This window comes from Corvus cornix, chromosome 14, assembly GCF_000738735.6.
Source record: "Corvus cornix cornix isolate S_Up_H32 chromosome 14, ASM73873v5, whole genome shotgun sequence".
In the NCBI taxonomy this organism is placed as follows: Eukaryota; Metazoa; Chordata; class Aves; order Passeriformes; family Corvidae; genus Corvus; species Corvus cornix.
The window spans coordinates 2,173,432-2,192,774 of record NC_046344.1 but is presented as its reverse complement, the minus strand read 5'-3'; the positions used below and the strand labels follow the sequence as shown (position 1 = coordinate 2,192,774).

At 41.3% G+C, this 19,343-nt stretch overlaps 1 protein-coding gene across 2 annotated transcripts; it reads left to right on the top strand.

Moving 5' to 3' along the window:
- Nucleotides 1-25: 25 nt before the first annotated feature.
- Nucleotides 26-18,356, top strand: USP42 (ubiquitin specific peptidase 42). 2 transcript variants are annotated; one of them, XM_039560439.1, is made up of 17 exons: nucleotides 26-220; nucleotides 3,770-4,007; nucleotides 4,763-4,963; nucleotides 6,100-6,210; nucleotides 6,379-6,481; nucleotides 6,646-6,713; nucleotides 6,877-6,947; nucleotides 7,486-7,568; nucleotides 8,889-9,000; nucleotides 9,385-9,525; nucleotides 9,728-9,828; nucleotides 10,279-10,417; nucleotides 11,063-11,791; nucleotides 12,133-12,218; nucleotides 12,955-14,451; nucleotides 14,928-15,220; nucleotides 17,249-18,356. In XM_039560439.1, the coding sequence occupies exons 2-17, from the start codon at nucleotides 3,779-3,781 to the stop codon at nucleotides 17,287-17,289; spliced, it is 4,005 nt and encodes a 1,334-aa protein (XP_039416373.1). In that variant the 5' UTR covers nucleotides 26-220; nucleotides 3,770-3,778; the 3' UTR covers nucleotides 17,290-18,356. The 2 variants fall into 2 exon arrangements, with proteins under 2 accessions (XP_039416373.1, XP_039416375.1); XM_039560441.1 differs by lacking the exon at nucleotides 26-220 and adding an exon at nucleotides 838-939.
- Nucleotides 18,357-19,343: the final 987 nt, after the last annotated feature.

Here is a 19,343-nt window from a genome sequence, read left to right as displayed (position 1 = left end):
TGACCCGGAGGCGCTCGCTGCTCCCCCCGCCGCCGCCGCCGCCTCCTCTCCCCCCCGCCCGCCCGCCTGCCCGGCCGGCGCCGGGCCCCGGATGCAAGAGGCCGGCGGAGGGACGTCATTGTTCCCCGACGGACTGTAACAGTAGGCGGAGCGGGCCGGGCTGAGGCGGGGGCTGCGGCGAGGGGGACCCGGCAGCGCCGAGTCAGCGGGGCCGAGCCAGGTAATGGGGCTGGGGGCAGCGCCGGGCCCGGCGGCGGCCCCGGCACAGCCCGGCGGCACCGCGTGCGCATCCCGCCTGGAAATCAATGGGCCGGGGGGAGGGGCCGGCCCGGGAAAGGGAAGGGAAAGCGACCGGCGGGAGCAGCCGGCTCAGCCCAGCCCACCGCGCCGGGCGCGGGCCGGGCGCTCGGCCGCTGCCCTCCTGGCTGGCGGGCAGCCGGAGGGGGTGGGACCCCCGGGCGGGGCGGGGCGCCGTCCCCAGCACGCGGCGGAGGGACCCAGCCCCGCCGCCGCCGCCACCCCTGGGCCGGCGGGACCGGCCCCCTCCCGGCGCGGCGGTGCCTCCGCGCCCGCCCTCTCTGTTACGCGCCGGGGTCCCGCCGGCGCCCACTTCTCCTTCCTCCTACTCCTGCTGCTGTCGGCGTGGGGGACCCGGCGTGGCTCCCCCGCGTCCCGGCGCTGGCGGGAGGGCGGCCGGGACGCCCCGGCCCCGCGTCCCGCGGCGGGAGCGGCGCTGTGCCCCGCCTGGCCCCGCGTTGTTTCCCGCTCGGCGCGGCGGTGGCGGCTCCCGCGGCCCCTCCGCCCCGTGCCCGGGGGCTCCGCGCTAGGTTCGCCGCCCCCCTCTCCCCCCCCTCCGCGTTGCCATGGGCACGGAGCCGCCGTTGGGCGCCGCCGCCGCGGTCCTGCCCCCGGGCCGGGATGGGACGCGGGCCCGGACAGGTCAGCGCGGGGCCGGGAGGCGGGCACGGCACGGCGGGGAGCCGCGGGGCTGGGGGGTCTGGCGGGTGTGCGGTGTGACGAAGAAGGGCGAGGCGGGGGCCTCGCTCAGGGCCGGTTCCCGGCACCCCTCGCCTGCGTGTCGGAGTGGGTTTTGTTTTGTGTGTGTTTGGGCTCTTGCCGCGCTGAGCGCGGGACATGTTGCTTGCGGGTGCCCGTCCCTGCCCCTGCCAGCGGCCTTTTACTGTCGGTGTCAGAACGTTTTTCGGGAACCCGGGACTCTTCCGAAAGGCAGAGCGGGGGAAGCCGGGTCGGTGCCGCGGGCTTGGCGCTGGCGGTACCGGGGCGGGTGGGTCGGTTGTGAGCGGGGTCCCGGGGCTCGGGGCCGCCCGGAGCGAGGCGCTCACGGCGCCGGGCTCGGTCCCGCCACAACCAGCGGCCCCGGGACACGCAGCGCGGAGCTGTCCCGCGCCGGGCGCTCCCCGCCGCCTGCTGAGCAAGGGTAAACTCATTAATTACTTTTGCCTCTGCTGCCTTTCATTTTGTAACTAAAGTAACAGCAGCGCGGGGGGTGTGTGTTTGTGTTCCGCACTGCCCCGGGTTGTTTTGCTCCCGGCGGCGTGTGCGGTGATGTAGCGAGGTGGCTCTGCCTGGGCTTCTGCTGGAGTAGTTGCCTCCTGCTTCTTGTTTGTGCCTCGGCGTTGCCGTGTGCCGCTCTTGTTTTTTTACACTCGCTGCTGGAAACGTTTGGTTTGTACTGAGATAAAGGCGCAATCATGCTCCCTGGCTGAACGCGGTTCTGTGAACGGGATCTTGTCTAAAACCCTCCTGAGCTGTGATTTATTGTATGCAAAGCGGAGACCAAACATAAATATTTAGATCCAAGTCGTAACTGATGCGTGTTGTGATGAGACTGCGAAAAAAGAGTCTAAACAACCCTGATGCAGCACTCCAAATGGGAGGAAAGCAACTGTTTGTTCTGTTTCAGTATCATACTGGGAGAAGTCTGTTATGGGAATAGCACGGGGAAAAAACGCTCAATACACACGGCAATGTGCATTTATGTTCAGCAGTGGTACAGGAACAGAACCTGTAAACGCATTGAATAGCGGGAGAGGAAGAGTATCTTTTGTAATTTTTGTGCTACTTCATCACAGAGTTGTTATATCCAAATTAGTTATATTGACATTTTTTAAAAGTGGTGGATCTGAGTTATTCTTGACATCCATTGATATTTGCAGGTGTCTTACTGTTTGATATCTGGTAGTGTGCTACTCGGTTGTCAAAAATAAGTTTAAAAGTACATGAGGCATCCCTCATTGGTCAGAATAAGGCCAAAGCCTGTTTGTGATAATATTCTTCTGATTGCTTTTCACTGCAGTCTTGATTCTGGTTTTTGTCTTGCAAACGAGTTTTAAATATGATGTTGGAACCCCTTCCCTTTCCATCAGGAAAAGGAGATGTCACTGGTATCTGCAATTTGAAGTCTGGATCTTACCTGAAAATCACTGAGCCCAAGAACTGTCACCTTAGTCTTTCAAATGGAAAAGGATGTCCTATTTTTTCAGTAAAATTAGTATAAATTTTCTTTTTTTTTGTGTATTATCATCTTTAAAATGGAAAGTGTGCACAGAGTAGATTCGGAATTGAAAATTTAGAGGGGGAAAATCTAATTAAAGGCTCCACACATCATTTGTCTTTTGTGGGCCTAGAAGTTCTCTGATTTACTTGCTTTGTTTCATCTACCCAAAATTTTATCATTAGCAATCAAGTTGTGCTATGAATCTGAACTGCTTCATGCTTTGTTCTCTCAGTTATTTCAGGATTACAAAGCAGGTTATACTTTAAACCCTCAGTTAAGTTTATAGTTTCCCTAAACTTAAAAAGGCCCTACATGATATAGTACGATAGTAGTAAAAATTCATATATAGGAGTTGATAGTTGATCACGTAATTATTAAGCAGCTTACTATGCACACACAATGACACATATTTAAAGAGGTACCATCTTGAAACATAATCAGCATTTTATAAAGGCCTTAATATCAGTTGTTGCCTTTATTCTTGAGGGCTGAGGATTTCTTTTGCTTTCTTTTGCATTCATCATTTTCTTTTTATAGTTTACATACCTCTTTTGTTTTTCCCTGGTAAAATAGCTTCACGTAACTAGAACTGAAAAATATACTTTTTAATTCAACTTCTTGGTTGATAAGTAAGCATTGTAAATGTGATGGCTGCAAAATACCGCAAGGAGTGCTGCCAAAATTGTATCCAAATAAATACTTCTTGGAAGGGCAGAAGAAACCCAGGTGGAAATAAATTTGCAAGTGTTTTCTTGCTCTCCTTTCCCAAGATTTCTGAGCTATATCCCATCCTCTGTGTCATCCGGGGTGTGTGGTTCCCAGGAGTGAGAGCATGTTGGCCAGACAATTCCTGCTGGATCTCAACAGGCCGGCATGTGATTGTTCCACTGCTCACAGCTTCTTTTAGGAAGGAGGTCTTGGTAGCTATAATGGTTTAAAACCCCATGAAAGTGTAAGAAATCCCATCAGTCATTAGCTCAGCAGAAGTTAAAAGCAACATTGATACAGTTTTGATGGAAAATGCTACTTTGTGCGTTTAGTTGTGTGTTGGGTGGAATTTTTTTTTTTTTTTTTTTTTTTTTTTTTTTTTTTTTTTTTTTTAGTTTTGGGTTTGTTCCTTTGTTTGTAATCACTTTTAGCTGTTCAATTCTTCAAGTTCTTTGAGGCTAAGTGACAGGATCTCTCTTAGTCTTTCCTTTCTGGAATATTTTGGACATTCTTATGCCAAACTGAACTTTTGCCTTGTTACAGATATGAACAATGACCATAGTTAACAAGCCAAAATCTTCAAAGTCTAAAAAATCTTCCTCAAGACGGTCTGACAAATCTATGAAACCCCGTACTAAAAAAATGACATCACGCACTGCAAGTTTGGGCCGGGTACCTCCTACAGAAGATCCAAACAAAGTCTCTGTGGACAAAGGTCCTGGGGGGCATATTTATTGTAGATCATCTCAAAAATCAAAGCCTTTTGCCCAAAGAGATCTAGGTAAGTGTCTTTTGTCCTCTCTCCTTTTTCTTAAAAACAAAACCAAAGTAGAAGCAGATTTTAGTTGTTGCATTGCTATAAAATGGGCCCACAATGAATCAAGAGTTCAGCCATAGACTTCAATTCTGTGCATCCCCTGAGGCAGCTGCAGGGATAGGTGTTGCAGAACTTGGTTTTATCTATTTACAAATCAATTGTAAAGTATTTTTTATTTATGTATAATCAAATAAGGGGAGCTTTTCATAGTGCACAGATGTACCTAGGTCTCTTCTGTTCTGGAGAGAAAAGTACATTTTACCATTCATGGCTTCCATTATTCACAAGTCTTTGAATAATAACACTGCCCAGGAAGAGATTTGATATTTGTAGGGTTACTTTCTGTACTTGCTTGTCCGTCTGAGTTCTTCTTACTGTGTAACCACAAGTGTAAGTTTGTGGTTGAAGTTACAATAAGGAAAAAACCAGTAATTTAATTAATAAAGAGATTAAAGGATATAGATATAAAGAAACCAGGTACTAAAATAGAGTGGTAGTTTGTCTTGCATTAGAAGAATTAAAACAGATTAATAAATTGTTGTCCCAAACAGTGTGTTGACCAGCAAATTCACGTGGCAGTGTTAAAGCTGTGCATCGTGTGTTGCTGTGTTTTGGAGTAGAGCTGGTTCTTCAGGCTGCTCCTGCAGAATCCTACCTTTTAAATACCTGCTTTAAAACAAAACCAATACAACTCTTTCTAAAAGAAAGTTTTCTTGCAGTTGTTAATGATGGGATTGCTCCGCCACAAAGAATTCTTTTTCCACCTGAGAAAATCTGTATGGATTGGCAACAAACACAAAGTGTTGGAGTTGGGCTGCAGAACCTCGGCAACACATGTTTCCTTAATTCTACTCTCCAGTGTTTGACCTACACGCCTCCTCTTGCCAATTACATGCTTTCTCTTGAGCACACCAAGTCATGTGAGTACTTTCTAACACTATAAATCTGTTGGACAGCTCCAGAGGTGAAAGAAAAACAGCGGCTCTGTGAAGAAAATTCTTAGTTGTCCTGTTTTGCCTGTAGAAGCAGGTTTTGCACATGATCTTAAAGGTCTTTTTCAGCCTAAATGGTTCTATGATTCTGCTAACAGGAAGCTCAGAATTATAGGAGACATATAAAGTGAATTTGTTAATTTAATGTGCCACGGTAAAACTTAAAGAAAAGATCATTTCTTGCTTCATGTGAATAATAAAGTACATTGTAAAGTAAGGCATTTGATGAACATTTGGCATTTGGGCTTCCTGCTGGTGGAAAGGTGATAAAATTTAGGATGCTGGCGTTGAAGATTCTTAGTGTTCACAGCTGAGATACTGCAGTGCACTAATACTGTGATAAACTGTGTGTTCAATGTTGACCCATTAAAAAACCCAAACATTCTAGAGAGCGCTACAAACTAATATCTTATGAACTCAAATAGAAATTTGGGATGGGGCTGGATTAAAATTTAGGCTGATTTTAATCTAAATAATTAAGTTTGTATTTTTTAAATGCTGGAATTTGTGTTCTTTGAATTTTGTTTTTCTACTTGAATTTATTTAAGCCTAGGGGAGCTTCTTTTTATATCCATAAATGTGTTTTTTTCCTAAGGCACCTCTATGCTTTCTAGTATGGTATCTTAATGTGTATTCCTAGAAGTTTGATTGCATTTTGTTCCCATATGAAAATTATTTCCGTTCAGAATCGTAGAATGGTTTGGGCTGGAAGGAACCTTCAAAATGATTTAGTTCCAATCCCCTGCCATGGGCAGGGACACCTTCCACTGGGAGTGTTCCAGGCCAGGTTGGATGGGGCTTTGAGCAGCCTGGTCTGTGATTTTAAGAGTTTTATTCTGTACAGTTCCGCATATTAAAATGCCACAAAACTGTTGGGATATTGACACCTTAGGAGAAGGGAATGTAACACAGAGAGTGGACATTGCACCCACAACTTCGATTATTATTATTTTGGGGTGGGTTTGTTTTTAGCAATGTACATTTGACTGGAATCAGTCAAATATACATTGCTGAAAAGATACAAATTTGACTGGAATAGGATGCTGTCTTCTTTCACTGTCTAGGTCATGTAGAAGGATTCTGTATGATGTGCACAATGGAAAGTCACATCAACCAGGTCCTGTGTTGCTCTAATAATGCCATCAAACCTACGTCTGTTATCAATGGCCTTAAAAGTAAGTAGTATAGCTTTATTTTTTTTGGTTTGGTTTGGTTTTAGTTTTTCAAAGAGTTATTTGATGCATATAAATAATTCTGATACTTTAAAGAAGAGATATTTTAGAAATCTGTGTTTTCTTTCATTCTATAAGAAATAAATGTATAATAACCTTCTTATTTATTAGGAATAGGAAAACATTTCCATTTTGGCAGTCAAGAGGATGCACATGAATTCTTATGCTTCACTGTTGATGCTTTACAGAAAGCTTGCTTGAATGGAAGCACCAAGTAAGCATAAACTAATTAAATTTAAATGTTTCTTAGCCCCTCTTACTACTTTAATTACTATCATGAATTAAAATCTATGTCCTTGGTTTTCATAAAACCAAAAATTGTTTGTGGAGTTAACTGTGCTTTCAGTCTTCTGAGGTCTGACTCTAATTTATTTCCAGGTTAGACAGATCTTCTCAAGCCACCACGCTTATTTATCAAATATTTGGAGGATATCTAAGATCTCGAGGTACTTTTTAAAAAAATCTACTGTCTTCCAAACTGATCTGTGTCTTTTTGTCTGTCTGTAGCAAAGGAATTTGTAGTTTGACTAAAGTAATGTGTACTAATAATTTAAATTCATGCAGTTAGTCTCATTCACATGATGTTAAGCATTTGTATTTTGTTTCCAGTAAAGTGCTTGAACTGCAAAGCAGTGTCGGATACGTACGAGCCATTTCTCGACGTTACTTTGGATATAAAGGTAAGATGTTTTGTGAGCATGGGTTGAGATGTAGAAAGGCCTATAGAGCTTCATAAAATAAAGTCATTTTCCTTAAAAACATATCTTGTTGAAACAAAAGAACTTGGTGGTGGATGTGGGTGGATTGGACTTTGTTATTCTGTGGAAGCCGTGGAAATGCTCTCTGTGTTTGGATTGGATTTAAGCTGGAAAAATAATAATTATGTCTATACAAACAGTGATACAATCATACTTCTCAATTATTCTACTTCAATATACATCTATTGTCAGACTGATGGGTTTGATTGTTCTCATTATTGGTGCCAAAGCATACCACAGATATTGTCTGGCACTGCAAAATTTATTTATTTGAAGTAGGATCATTTTCAAATGAGGTAAAGGCTCAATGAATTCTGTTTCTGTCTCCTCCTTCACAGTGTTTGCTGTTCACAATAGGTCACTTAAGTATGAACTAGCAAGGTTCTCTTGTATAGTGCTTGTAAGTGCTTGAAATTTTGCATTTCTTGTGACTTAGTGCTCTACTTTCTTACTCATCCAGGCAGTTACATCTGTCACCAGAGCTCTAGAACAATTTGTGAAACCAGAACAACTGGACGGTGAAAATAGCTATAAGTGTAGCAAGTAAGATTATTATTAATTACACTTTAATAAAAGATACACGTTTAATGCAGTGCATGACTTGGAGGATAAGTTATCTCTTGACTTTGTTTACCATTAAGACAGACATGGCTTGCTGTTTCATTTAGTTTTGTTTACACAACTAATATACTGAAATCATTCAAACCTTGGAAAATAATGCACTTGTTTCTAAGTGAGTAACTTTAATGTTTCTGTTTGAATATTTGGAAATATGTTATAAGAATTGTGTTGCTCACATTAGACTTTTATTCCTAATGTTGTCTGTACTGGGGCTTGTCAGCCTTCCTAAGGGTGAAGTTGCACACTAAAATACTCATGGCTGGAAGTTAAAAGGCGTGTCTGATAAGAAGTGGTGAGCTGGAGCACAGGGCCATGGACAAGGATTTGGGGTGGGAGGCAACACCAGCTTAGTCACACATAAACCCAGAAGCTTTAGTCTTTTTGTGAGTTTGAAAAGAAAGGTTTGGTATACATACAATGTCATTTCCATTGCAGGCAAGCTATTATATTACTTTTCAGTTTCCTTTTTGTTTTCTACCATTATTTTTTCTAATAAAGACTACTGCCTGAAAATTTTGTTTCTAAATACAAGTTACAGAATTTTATAAACCACCTTTTTTGTTTTTTTTTTTTTTGTATTCTGGGTGGGTCTTTTTTTTACACTGGCTTTCACTATCAGTTTGGAATTCTGTGCCTTGTATTTTGACATCAGTTGGAAAAGAGGCTATTAAATTCTTTCTGTTTGTTAGCTCTCAGCAGTATTTTTCTTCACAATGTAAAGTGACATATTTCAGTCTTTATGCTGATTGTTGCATTTCAGGACTTATTCTGTACCTCCTTTGAGTGTGCAGTGCAACATACAAAATTACCAATTTTGTTTTGAAAGACTGCAGAGGGTTTCAGTGTCTTTCCACGCAACCTCAGTTCAAGAAAACTCAATATTGTCCAGTGTCTGCCTCTTTGCAGAATGGCTGACTGTTTCCTTCCAGTGATTTTTGTTTACATTTTTTACAGCCTTACCTTTTTGGCATAAGAAAGATGCATGTTCAGACATTTATTTGGCTATCAAGAGATAATGTCCTAAATCCTTTATTCCTTGTTCTGTAGAGCTGTCTCTAATGTCCTATCTTCTCTCTCTTAACAAAGCTGAAATGCAGTTTATGGATTTAAGAAAAGATCTAACATATTACACAAACAAATATCATTCAAATAGCATAAGCATGTGTGAGAGATGAAAACTTGTTTGACTTCTGGGTGAGAAAAGAATATACTGTTAAAAATATGTCTGTGCTTGTTTTAAAGGTGTAAAAAGATGGTCCCAGCATCAAAGAGATACACGATACATCGCTCTTCCAATGTTCTCACAATATCACTGAAAAGATTTGCAAATTTTACAGGTGGAAAGATCAACAAGGTATGTTTGTAGCTGGAATGCTACTTTATCTTCTCAGAATGGGACGTTTCCCAAAGATGAATACTCATTTTAAAGTTGTTCACATTTTCAGGCAGTACCTGTAAGAGAAATCGATACAACAACTTAGCAGCAGTGGCTGCTTCTTTCTTTTTTAATTGTGATAAAGTTCCTGTGTGACCATAAGAACATACCTTACCCTTAAAGAGCTAATTCTGTAGAAAATAGCTCCCTGCAGTTAAGTTATTAAATGTTGTTTCTGAGAATAGGCATTTTTAAGTGAATCGAAAAATGTGTAAGTCCCTAGTCTGTGTTTGTAGAAATGTTTTTTTCAGGCTGTTCTCTGAAGTATTTCAGGATAATGTTTGAGTCTTTGTCTGTGTTTAGGATGTAAAATACCCTGAATATTTGGATCTTCGAGCATATATGTCCCAATCCATTGGAGAACCCCTCATCTATGCTTTATATGCAGTTCTTGTACATAGTGGCTTCAATTGTAATGCTGGACACTATCTCTGCTTCATAAAGGTAGGTGTCAGCTCAACTTCTAGCAGGGTAAAATATATGCTGGCAAAGAAATCAAAATGTTACTGGTAACCACTGGCTTTAGGGGAAAACATTGCATCATGTGCTTTGTTTGCTTTGGTGTGCTTTGTTCTGTAGTGCTCTATCTGTGATGTCCTTTGGAACGCATGCAATTCATCTGAAGTTGTTCTGTCTTTGTTTGCAGGCTGGTAATGGACTTTGGTACCGAATGAATGATGCCTCAGTAGAGCTTTCTGATATCAAAACAGTTCTCAATCAGCAAGCTTATGTACTTTTTTATATCAGGTAATAACAAACACCAGTTGTGCTCAGGATATTTTTACTATGAAGTTGTTGATACTTTTCTTGTGTTCAAGTCTTTTTCTTTTCACTCTAGGAAAATATTATTGTTTGTATACTTCTGTCAAAGTGGAAATTCCCCATGTCATTTATTATCTCTCGTTGCTTGACATTAAACTTCTGCTCTTGGGTACACTGCATTATATCTGCTCTCTGTAGCTGGCCACCTTAGAAAAAAGGAGAAATCATGGCCATAGATGGTGTGAGGCTGAAGCAATGCTCTGGGAAGTCATTGTAGGAGGACTATTATCTAATCTTCAGTTTGTAGTCTTGGCTAAATCTTCCTCATGTGTCTTTCATGTCATATACACTGTTCCTGTGAGATTATAGGGTGGGGTTTAATCCAGGGACAGGCTGAAAGCAAAGCTCTGAGCTAAGGTGCCCTTGTCTCCCAAGGCGCTACGATCTGACGCTGGGCGAGCGAGCCTTTTACCTGCCCGCGCCGTCCTACCCCCGCACCTTCCTCGGCCAGCGCGGAGCCAACAGCAAGCAGGCTGCATTTATGGGGCCACGCCTTCCTCCTCACATGATCAAGGTAACTGGAGCAGGGCAGATTATAGCACCAAATTATGGTGGGTTTTCATGTGGGGTTGGGGGTTTTTTTTTTGAGTTTTTTCTTCCCTTCCACACTGCAGGTTTTTTCACGGCCCTCATGCTGGAGCCAGAGTTATTCAAACAGTAGCTAATCCTAAATTGTGCAGCCTTGCCACTTTGTTACTTTACCCTTCCAGCTCAGCTTTCTAAAGCACTGAGAGCTGTGCTCGAGACAATTTAAGTCGTCTATTAATGCCTAAATAATTTAAATTTACAAAGTAAAAGCCCCGTCCCTATCACTGTCACTTTAGTTGAGACAGTGATAGAAAAAAAATTGTCTTGTTCCTGGGTACCAGCAGAATCATTCCAGTGTTGTCAGAGAATGTTTTAAAAGGAAAATAAATATTTTTGGGATAGCTTTAGTCAATGTTAAGTTGTTTGGGTGGGTGTCAAAACTGATGCTCATTTGATACCAAAAGCAGGATTTACACACACTTGTTGGACTTGCAGTTATATTGGAAGGGAGGTGAGGTTTCTTCTTAAGTGTTGAGGCAATCTGTAGAACTATTTAGCGTGAGAATTCAGTGTTGTAAACCTTGCAATGCTGTGTTTGAACATATCCATCTTACAATCTCATTAAATCCAGAATTCCAGTCGCTTAAATGGAAATGGACCCTTGAAAGAGGATCCCAGTACTGTTGGTGTTGCTGTAAAAAGGCCATCTTCAGCTCCACCAACAGCTTGTGTTCAAAACTGGGCAATTTCCAGGCCTTCAATGACAGACCCTTCAAAGCCCCAGAAGATCACGATCAGTATTCACAACAAGCTGCCCTCACGCCAGACGGTGTCGCAGGCGGAGTGTCCGAGCAGTGCTGTGGAGGAGGAGGATCTGAAGCCCCTTCCTTCAGCCACAATTACAAACTCTTCCGCAGCAGAGCCTACCTCAAACCTAGCCGCAGTGTCAGTTGCTACTAATGTCTCCAAGCAGGAGGTTCCTGATGAAATCTTTGTTGAGCCAGCAGTGAATGGAAACCCTAAGCTCTGTTCTGATAACACAGTCCCATACGGTGCAGAACCTTCAGGAAAATCCGAGGAGTCCAAGGGCTTGTTTAAAAGGAATTGCAACGTCATATCTTCCAATGGAATTCTGATTGGGAAGGTGGTCCGTACATTGCATAATTCCCATTCGTCCTGTCAGAATGCTGAAGAAAGATCCCAACATGAGCTGCCAAAAATTGATTCCTTAAATGGTGCTATTAGTTTAGATAATGAATATAAAGAAAATGGACTGAAACTTGATGATTCCACTTGCCAAGTCCAACCCGTTAAACCTTCTGAGATTTTCTTCTCTAAAGCAAATGGAGTGCTTGAAATGGTGAGTTATGTTTGTTCCTCTGGACTTCCTCACCTGTGATATATTCAATATTCATGAGCACTACATTCTAACCCTTTGTGCTGTTATCCCACTGAATTTGCAGAGCTGAGCTGACACATGACATATGTCAACATAAGAGAAGTTCAGGGAGAGAAGACTTCATAAGTTTCATAAAATAAAGTTTTGGGCGAAGTGGGGGATGATGTGTAAAGTGGGAGTAGTGCAGGTAGCTCAGTGTGATCTTGTTTAACATCTAATGTTGGAAGTTTGTCAACAACAGTAGTTTTCTACTAAAAATAGCTTTTTCTTTCTGATTGTTAACTTCTGTGTTTTAATTGTAGATGCCTAAAGCTTTGTCACCAGATCCTCAAGGTATCTTAGAATCTCTTACATACAGCCAGTTGAACAGCTTGTCAGAGGAAAAAAGGTAAAATGAGTACACACTGATTAAAACAAGATTTCATACAAGTTTATTATTATTTTACCCCTCTACTAACACTACTTAAGAGATTTACATCAGTACAGAGAATTCCACACTGTACATGTGGTATTGCAAACATCAGCACTGGGCACACATTATTCTGATACTAAATACAGGCAGACAGTTTCACTCCTGTAAAACTTTCACAGGATGTTTTTACATTTTTCTTCCATTGTCTGGAATACTTTTCTATTCCTCTTTCCCTTTTTTGCATCCTAGGATGAGTGAATGTAAATTCCCACAATCTGCTCTCCCGTTTGGGAGAGAGTGGGAGATCTGTGTGTTTACCTTTTTTCTAACTGGGGGGAGAGCAAATATCACTCTTCTGGCTACTGATGTGATTCAGAGCTGCAAGTGGAAGGAGATGGATGTGTTGGGGTTTCTAATGAAAACGGGGATTTTCTCTCAATTTTGCTTGTGTGTTATTTGAAAAATGCCTAAAAATGGTGGATTTTTCAAGGCAAGACTTGAAGAATTGAGAAAAGAAAAACTCTCCATGGAAGCAGAGGGAGGTGTAAGAATAGTTTTCTAAGGACAATGTCTTTCAGAGTTTTGCATTAGCCACCTTTTTTATTTCTTTTTTATTTTATTTCTTTTTTTTTTTTTACTTTAGGAGATTTTACTCCTAATATCTTTTAGATGGACTTTTTCAAGTTAAAAATATGTTTTTGTTTTTATGCAGTGTCTCTGGATCTCAGAAATCTTCTGACAATGATGGTCTTATGGAAACTGTAGTGATGGAAGCACTGTTTGCCTATGAAGATTCCAGGAAGGTTTCTTCCAACTTCAGCTGTGAGGTTGAGAAACTTTTTACTCAATCAGATTCTGAAGCTGTTTTTACCAAAGAAGAAGTTGCTGAAAGTATTATAACAAAAGCTGATAATGCACATCTCAATATTAATGGTCAGCACAAGGTTAGGAAAAAATCCTTGGATACTGAAGGTGAATTCCTTGGGCAGTGCGAGTCTGAAGACATCAGAGATAAAGACAAACTAAGAAGATCAAAGGAACCTGAACTCATTTCAAAAGAAAATCCTTTGTACATGAAAGGGTCTCCTGAGAGCAAAGAGAAATTAGGGCAAACTTCCTCTATAAAGCCTGACATTGAATGTAGTTCTAAAAAACTTGCATCTCTAGATATTACAGATAAATGCCAAGATACGAAGGACATTTCTAATAACTATGTAGAGGTACCACCCGTTAATGACTCCTCTATTACAAAACTGGATAAAGTATTGGAAAGTCAATTTTCTAGAGCAGATGAGGGACTGAGTAATAAAATATGTGAAGAAGATGATAAACATATGAAAAAAAATAAGAAAAAAATCCACGACTCTAAAAGAACTGACAAAGAGCACTACCGGAGGAAGAGAGAGAACTCGGACACTGAGGAGAAGGAGAGGCAAACCAGAAACAAACCAGATGATCATTCCCACAGGAGGAGGAGCTCTCACAGCATGGAAACAAACAAGCAAAGCCGTCATAAGCAGGAGTATTGCAGTGAGAGCAAGTACAGATCCTCCCACAATGAAAGAAACAGTCCCAGTAATGGCAGGAGCTCAGGAAAATATTCTCGTTACAGATCCCGAAGCAGAGAAAGGACAGATCCAGACAGGAATAGGTATTATTATTCCAAAGGAGACAGACCTTGGATTAGAGAAAGATACTATCAAGATGAACCACGGAGATGGGAAAAATGCAGATACTACAATGATTATTATTCCTCCCATGGAACAAGGGATGGTAGGGAGAGGAAGTCCTCTCATTGTGATAAAGACTATGACAAATTGAGCCAAGCTTACAGCAGGTCACACAAGGATTATCATTGCAAAAGCAGATGGGCTCACAGCACACTCTCCCGAGAGGAGGATGTGCATCACTTCAGCAGCCACAGAGCAAACTTCCACCACTGTTCAGTACCTCAGCAGCACTCGGAAAAATACTCTCGTGAAAGGCACACACTTCCACCAGTGTCAGCTCACTCAAATTTTGAGGACTCTTCCCGGGAAAATGAAAAAGAAAAACTAAGAAATAGCAAAAGAAAATACTCCCACCAAGAAGAAAGTGGAAGTGACATAGAAAAGAAATGCCGAAAGGTGGATGACCAAAGAATCAAAAAGTATAAGAAGGTCAAGAAGAAAAAGAAGTCCAAAGATAAACATCGAGAGAAGGATTACAAGTAAGCAAGGATTCCAGCATAATCAGCAATTTTTTCCTAATTATTTTCTGGGTATTTCTCATGTCTGCCTTTTTTTCCTTGTTTCTAAGTAACTTTTCTGTCATAATGTGACGGGATCATGTCATTAGGTTGGCCAAGTGAAGATAGGAAAGATGTTGCTGAATTGTGTTAGAACACTAGAGCTGGACAATGTAGTCAGAATAACATCTGCACACCGTTCTTGGTTAGGTTACAATTTTAATTTTTTTTTTTTAATTCCCCATATGCCTGTTAATGATTTGTGTACAAACCAGGACCTCTTGTCCTTCATTCTGAGGGCTTAAGGTTGCTGCATCTAAATTAAGTTAGATGTGCAGAAATTACCACAAAGTAGCAGACACTCTGCAAGTCGTCACCTGTGGTAAATAAATAACATTTCATATATACATCAAGTGCCACATCTGTTTTTCTATTTTTAACTTGCATGTTTCCTTCAGACTTTATGATTTGGATTGCTCTGTGCTCCACTTTGACAATGACAATCGCAAACATAAGAAAAAGAAGAAAAAGAAGAAGCACGACAGGAAACTGAAAGACTTATTGGAATATTTAGATCCTCGTTTCCAGAAGAAAACATGGGAGAAGAAGGAAGAATCCCATCCTCCAGATGACCATTTATGTGAGCAATACAGAAACCAGGGCAGTAAACAACCCTACAAGGAAGAGAAGCCTTCTGGTGCAGGTGACAGCAAGAAATACAGCTCCATGGCATCCAATGAGTATGTCAGAGGTAAGGGGCCCTGGGATGCTGGCAGGACTCCTGGTTATTCATAACCATCTTTAAATGCTTGTGTGATAAAATCCCTGGGTTTTATCATGGCTTCCAAACACTATCGTGGCAGGGGGTTGGAAATAGATGATCTTTAAGATGCCTTCCAACCCAAACCATTCTGTAATTTAAGTAAAATACCACATTCAGCTGTTCAGAGCATAGAAACAGTGCTGGTTGCTCAGAGTAACAGAAGTTGGTGATGATACTGAAATATTGTTGGTCCAGGTGTAGCTCTGCCTTCTCCTAAGCACAGCTGTCAAACCTCCAGAGGACACTTCACAATTAAACACCTGGAGAGTGTTAAATTCCTGCTATTGTTTTATTCAGTTGTGGGGTTTTTCTGTTAGCATAGGCTTAAACAATACATAGAAGTGGGCTGAGGAAACAGCTCTTCCCCAGTTTTTAATATTTAGAAAATCTGATTGGTGCTTCTTACAAAAAACCTGAATATGAATTTGTGTGCCTGACTAAATTTACACTGAGCTCTCAGCTGTTGCTTGTCATAATCTCAACTTGGGCTCACAGTAGATAAATTAATTAAATTAATTAGCTCTAAAATTATGCAATGAAGATGATTGCATACTGCAACAAATTCAACATCTAAAATCAAACTTGACAACATCTCCCATGAAATTTTTGCTGAACAGAAGTGTTTATTATAGAAATAAAATATTATTAAATGGCTATTATCTGACATAAACCAGTTCCAGTTACCCATCTATTTTAATAAAAAACCAAAACAATCCCCCAGCTATCTATTTTACTCGAAGATAAGTGAAGTAATCCCTGAAGAAGACAGCTCACTATCCAAAAGCAAATTTTATTGTCAAATTTTCTACGTTTTATACCTACCCATGGTTTAAGAACTGGGTTAATGGTCAGGAGGGAAAGCTGATTGTTCACCCATTATTCTTTAACAAGGAAAATTTAAGAACTGAGTTGAGGTCTTTCAAATCCTAATGTTGTAAAAAGAGATTTCTTTTATAATACTCATGTCCAAAATAACCCTTATTGCACTAAAAGGTTATCGAGCTGATAAATCAGGAACTAAACAGAACAAAATGCTTGTGATCAGTAGGGGTTTGGCCTTAGTGATTTTCTGGCCAGCAGATGGCAAACTCGGGTTTTCCCAAACCAGTCAGGTTTAGTGAGGAGTTCAGTGTCCTGCCGTGCTCACAGGGCACTGGGGGTGCTGGGCTGTGCAGGGAGGGAGCCGTTCATCCATTGCACAACTCGCCCCTCACAACTCGAGGGGAGACGAGGGCTGGCAAAAGCAATTTTTTCAAGTCTTGAGAATTTTAGTATTTCCTCAAGTGCATGGATGTTAATTCCATCTTCTGGAAGGTCAATGTTTTTTTGGGTTTTTTTTTTTAATGGGTCTCAGAAGTCTCTGAACAATGAAAGCTGCTTTCCAAAGAGGCCACTTGGGCTGTGTTTTTAGAGTATTGAACCTCTCAAACAAGGTAGGGACAGGCGTGGAACCACTGAAGAGGAATTGTGAGGTTGTGCCTTTTCACCACAACTCCTGTTATTTTGAAGGAATTAATAAGGATGAAAACAGCTAGTGCTGAGTTGTGGTTTAAGAAAAATTCACACAGGATGGGAGAAGGAGCAGCTTTGAAGCAGTTCTTTCCTACATTCCTACATGTCCTCTCCAGCAAATTTCTGAGGGCTCTGCCTTTGTGGCTAAGATCTGGTCAGCCTGACCACAAGATTGTTACTAAAACAACAATGCTGTTTGGGCAGACCTTAAATTAAATTTGATTCAGCCAAGGTCCAGCACTTGCTGTTAAAGCAGATGGCTCTGTCCTGTTCAGCAGCCTTAGCTGAGAACTGGGATGCAGTTGGTGTGTGAGGAGGTTGGATCCTGTACTGAGGGAGCAGATGGAGCTGGGGAAGATTTGAGCCTTTTAGAAATCAAGCCTGAGACAGTTTTCTGTTTTAATGTCCCAGCAGAGCCTGACCTTGCTTCCTTTTGCCTTTCAGATGTGGAGCTGACTGATGAAAGCCTTCAATACTCAGACTGAACCCACCACCAACCCCAATGACTTCTGACCACCAACCCCAGCAACCCTTCACCTTCAAAACCAACAACTTTTCATCATCAAAACCAATGACTTCTTACCTTCAACGACTTCTTACCTTCAAACCTGACATTACCAATATTGACCATCAAAACTTAAAATTTATTATCAATTACCATCAAGACAAAATCCAGTCATAAGTGGTGCTTAACATTTCTGTACAGAATTTTACCATATAAGAACTTTTTTTTAGTTTTTAACTTGAGACTTTCTTTTTTAAAATATACTTCTAATCCAAAAGGGTGAAAACTTTTTACAACTGCTGAACATTGTAAATTACCACATAAATATCTCACTGTGCTGAGATAATGCCCTGGAATAGACCATCTCAAATGCTGCTTAATTACAGACTCAGGTTGACTTTATGTTATTCATGTAATGTTACTCCAAGTTAAGACATCTGGTGCAAGAGCGACCAGGAATTATAAAAGTTGCAACTGACAGTCTGTATATTTAATTTAAAGACTTATTTAAAACTTCACAAGTTTTGCAAGAGCTTCATTTTTTTCTGTGGTCTGACACTAGAAACTAATTTACTTCACATTTGAGTTATATTCAAGATCTGAAGAAAATCTTCTGGTTTTCAGCATTGTGAAACAACAAATATGCAGTTCTGAATGTATCTCTCAAGACTATTTGTATATTGTTCCATATGTTTTTATTACATTTTCTTAATATACTGTCATTTGTCTTAAGTCTCAGTTGTCTGTTTTGTCTCTCTAAAGTGTCTAGTTACAGACAAATTCATACTGTGATTTTTATTTTTATTATTAAATGCTATCAAACTGTGATGCACTTATTATTCACTGGTCCTGCATCAGGAGATGAGTGGGGAACCTGTATTAAATACAGTTCATCTGAATAATCTGTCTGGTTTATACAAGCTGTGTTGTTCAGAGATGTCTAAAGTTTGATCTTTGTTTTTTTAAAGATAAAAAGCACTTGCCCCACTGTAAATATATAGCATGTAAAATTTATATAGTATATAAATACAGCAAAGTTAAAATGGATTTTTACTTGAGTTTTACTTGAGTTATTTAACGTGCACTGTGTCATGGGAGCTGACAGCTGTCAGAGCATGTTTGACACTCCAGAAGTCACATTTTCCTCTCAGTGTAGGGGAGAAGATGCCGTTGATGTGAGCCAGAGAAGATCAGTAGCCCAGGACTGCAGCTGCCCAGACAACGATGCAGAAGGCTTCTCCTTTGAACTCAAAGCTGCCCCAGCCAGGCACCAGGCTGGGAGCTCAGCAGGAGCTTCTTATTGTGTGTGACAAAATAAAAAAAAACCAATTAAAAAAAAACAGCAAAAAAGAGCAAGGTTAATGTTTCACTAATACTTAAAAGTACTATTTTAGTACACGGAGAACACCACAAAGCCAAACCATAATGTACCTGCATAATGTTCCTATGGCAACAGTGATGTGACGTTACATAAAGTAACATGGCAAAGTAACCAACATTCCTGTCCTGTATCTGGCTTTTTTTTCCTCTTCTGTCCTCTGGCTCCAAGATCTGGTGGTGTGTCCTTTGTCTGACGAGTAACTCCAGCACAAGTGTCTCAAGGAGTTTGTGTTGCTGCTGTGCCTCTGGCCCTGGAGCAGGGAGGGCACATGGGGTGACACTGCCCCAGAGCTGTGGAGCAGCAGCACCTGTTTCTAAATGCTAATTGAGGAAACTAATTAATCTACTCCAGGAGCAGAGATCCGCTTCTGCCCCTCACATCTGACTGAAACTCCTGGCAGGGAACTGACAAAATAAAATACCTCAATTTAGGGTGGCTCTCAAGGGAAACCAGCTCTTACTGGAGTCACACTCATGTGGTAACACACTGCACTGAAACATTTTGCAGTTGAAGGATTTTTTCTCTGAAAAATTAAACCTGGTAATTCAAATTACTGTGCCTAAGGGGTAGGGAAAAGAGGCCTTTTATTTGCAAGAGCAGAGCAGTCATAAAATTAAACTTTAACCTCTTAAGAGTCAGCAACTGCCTCTCAT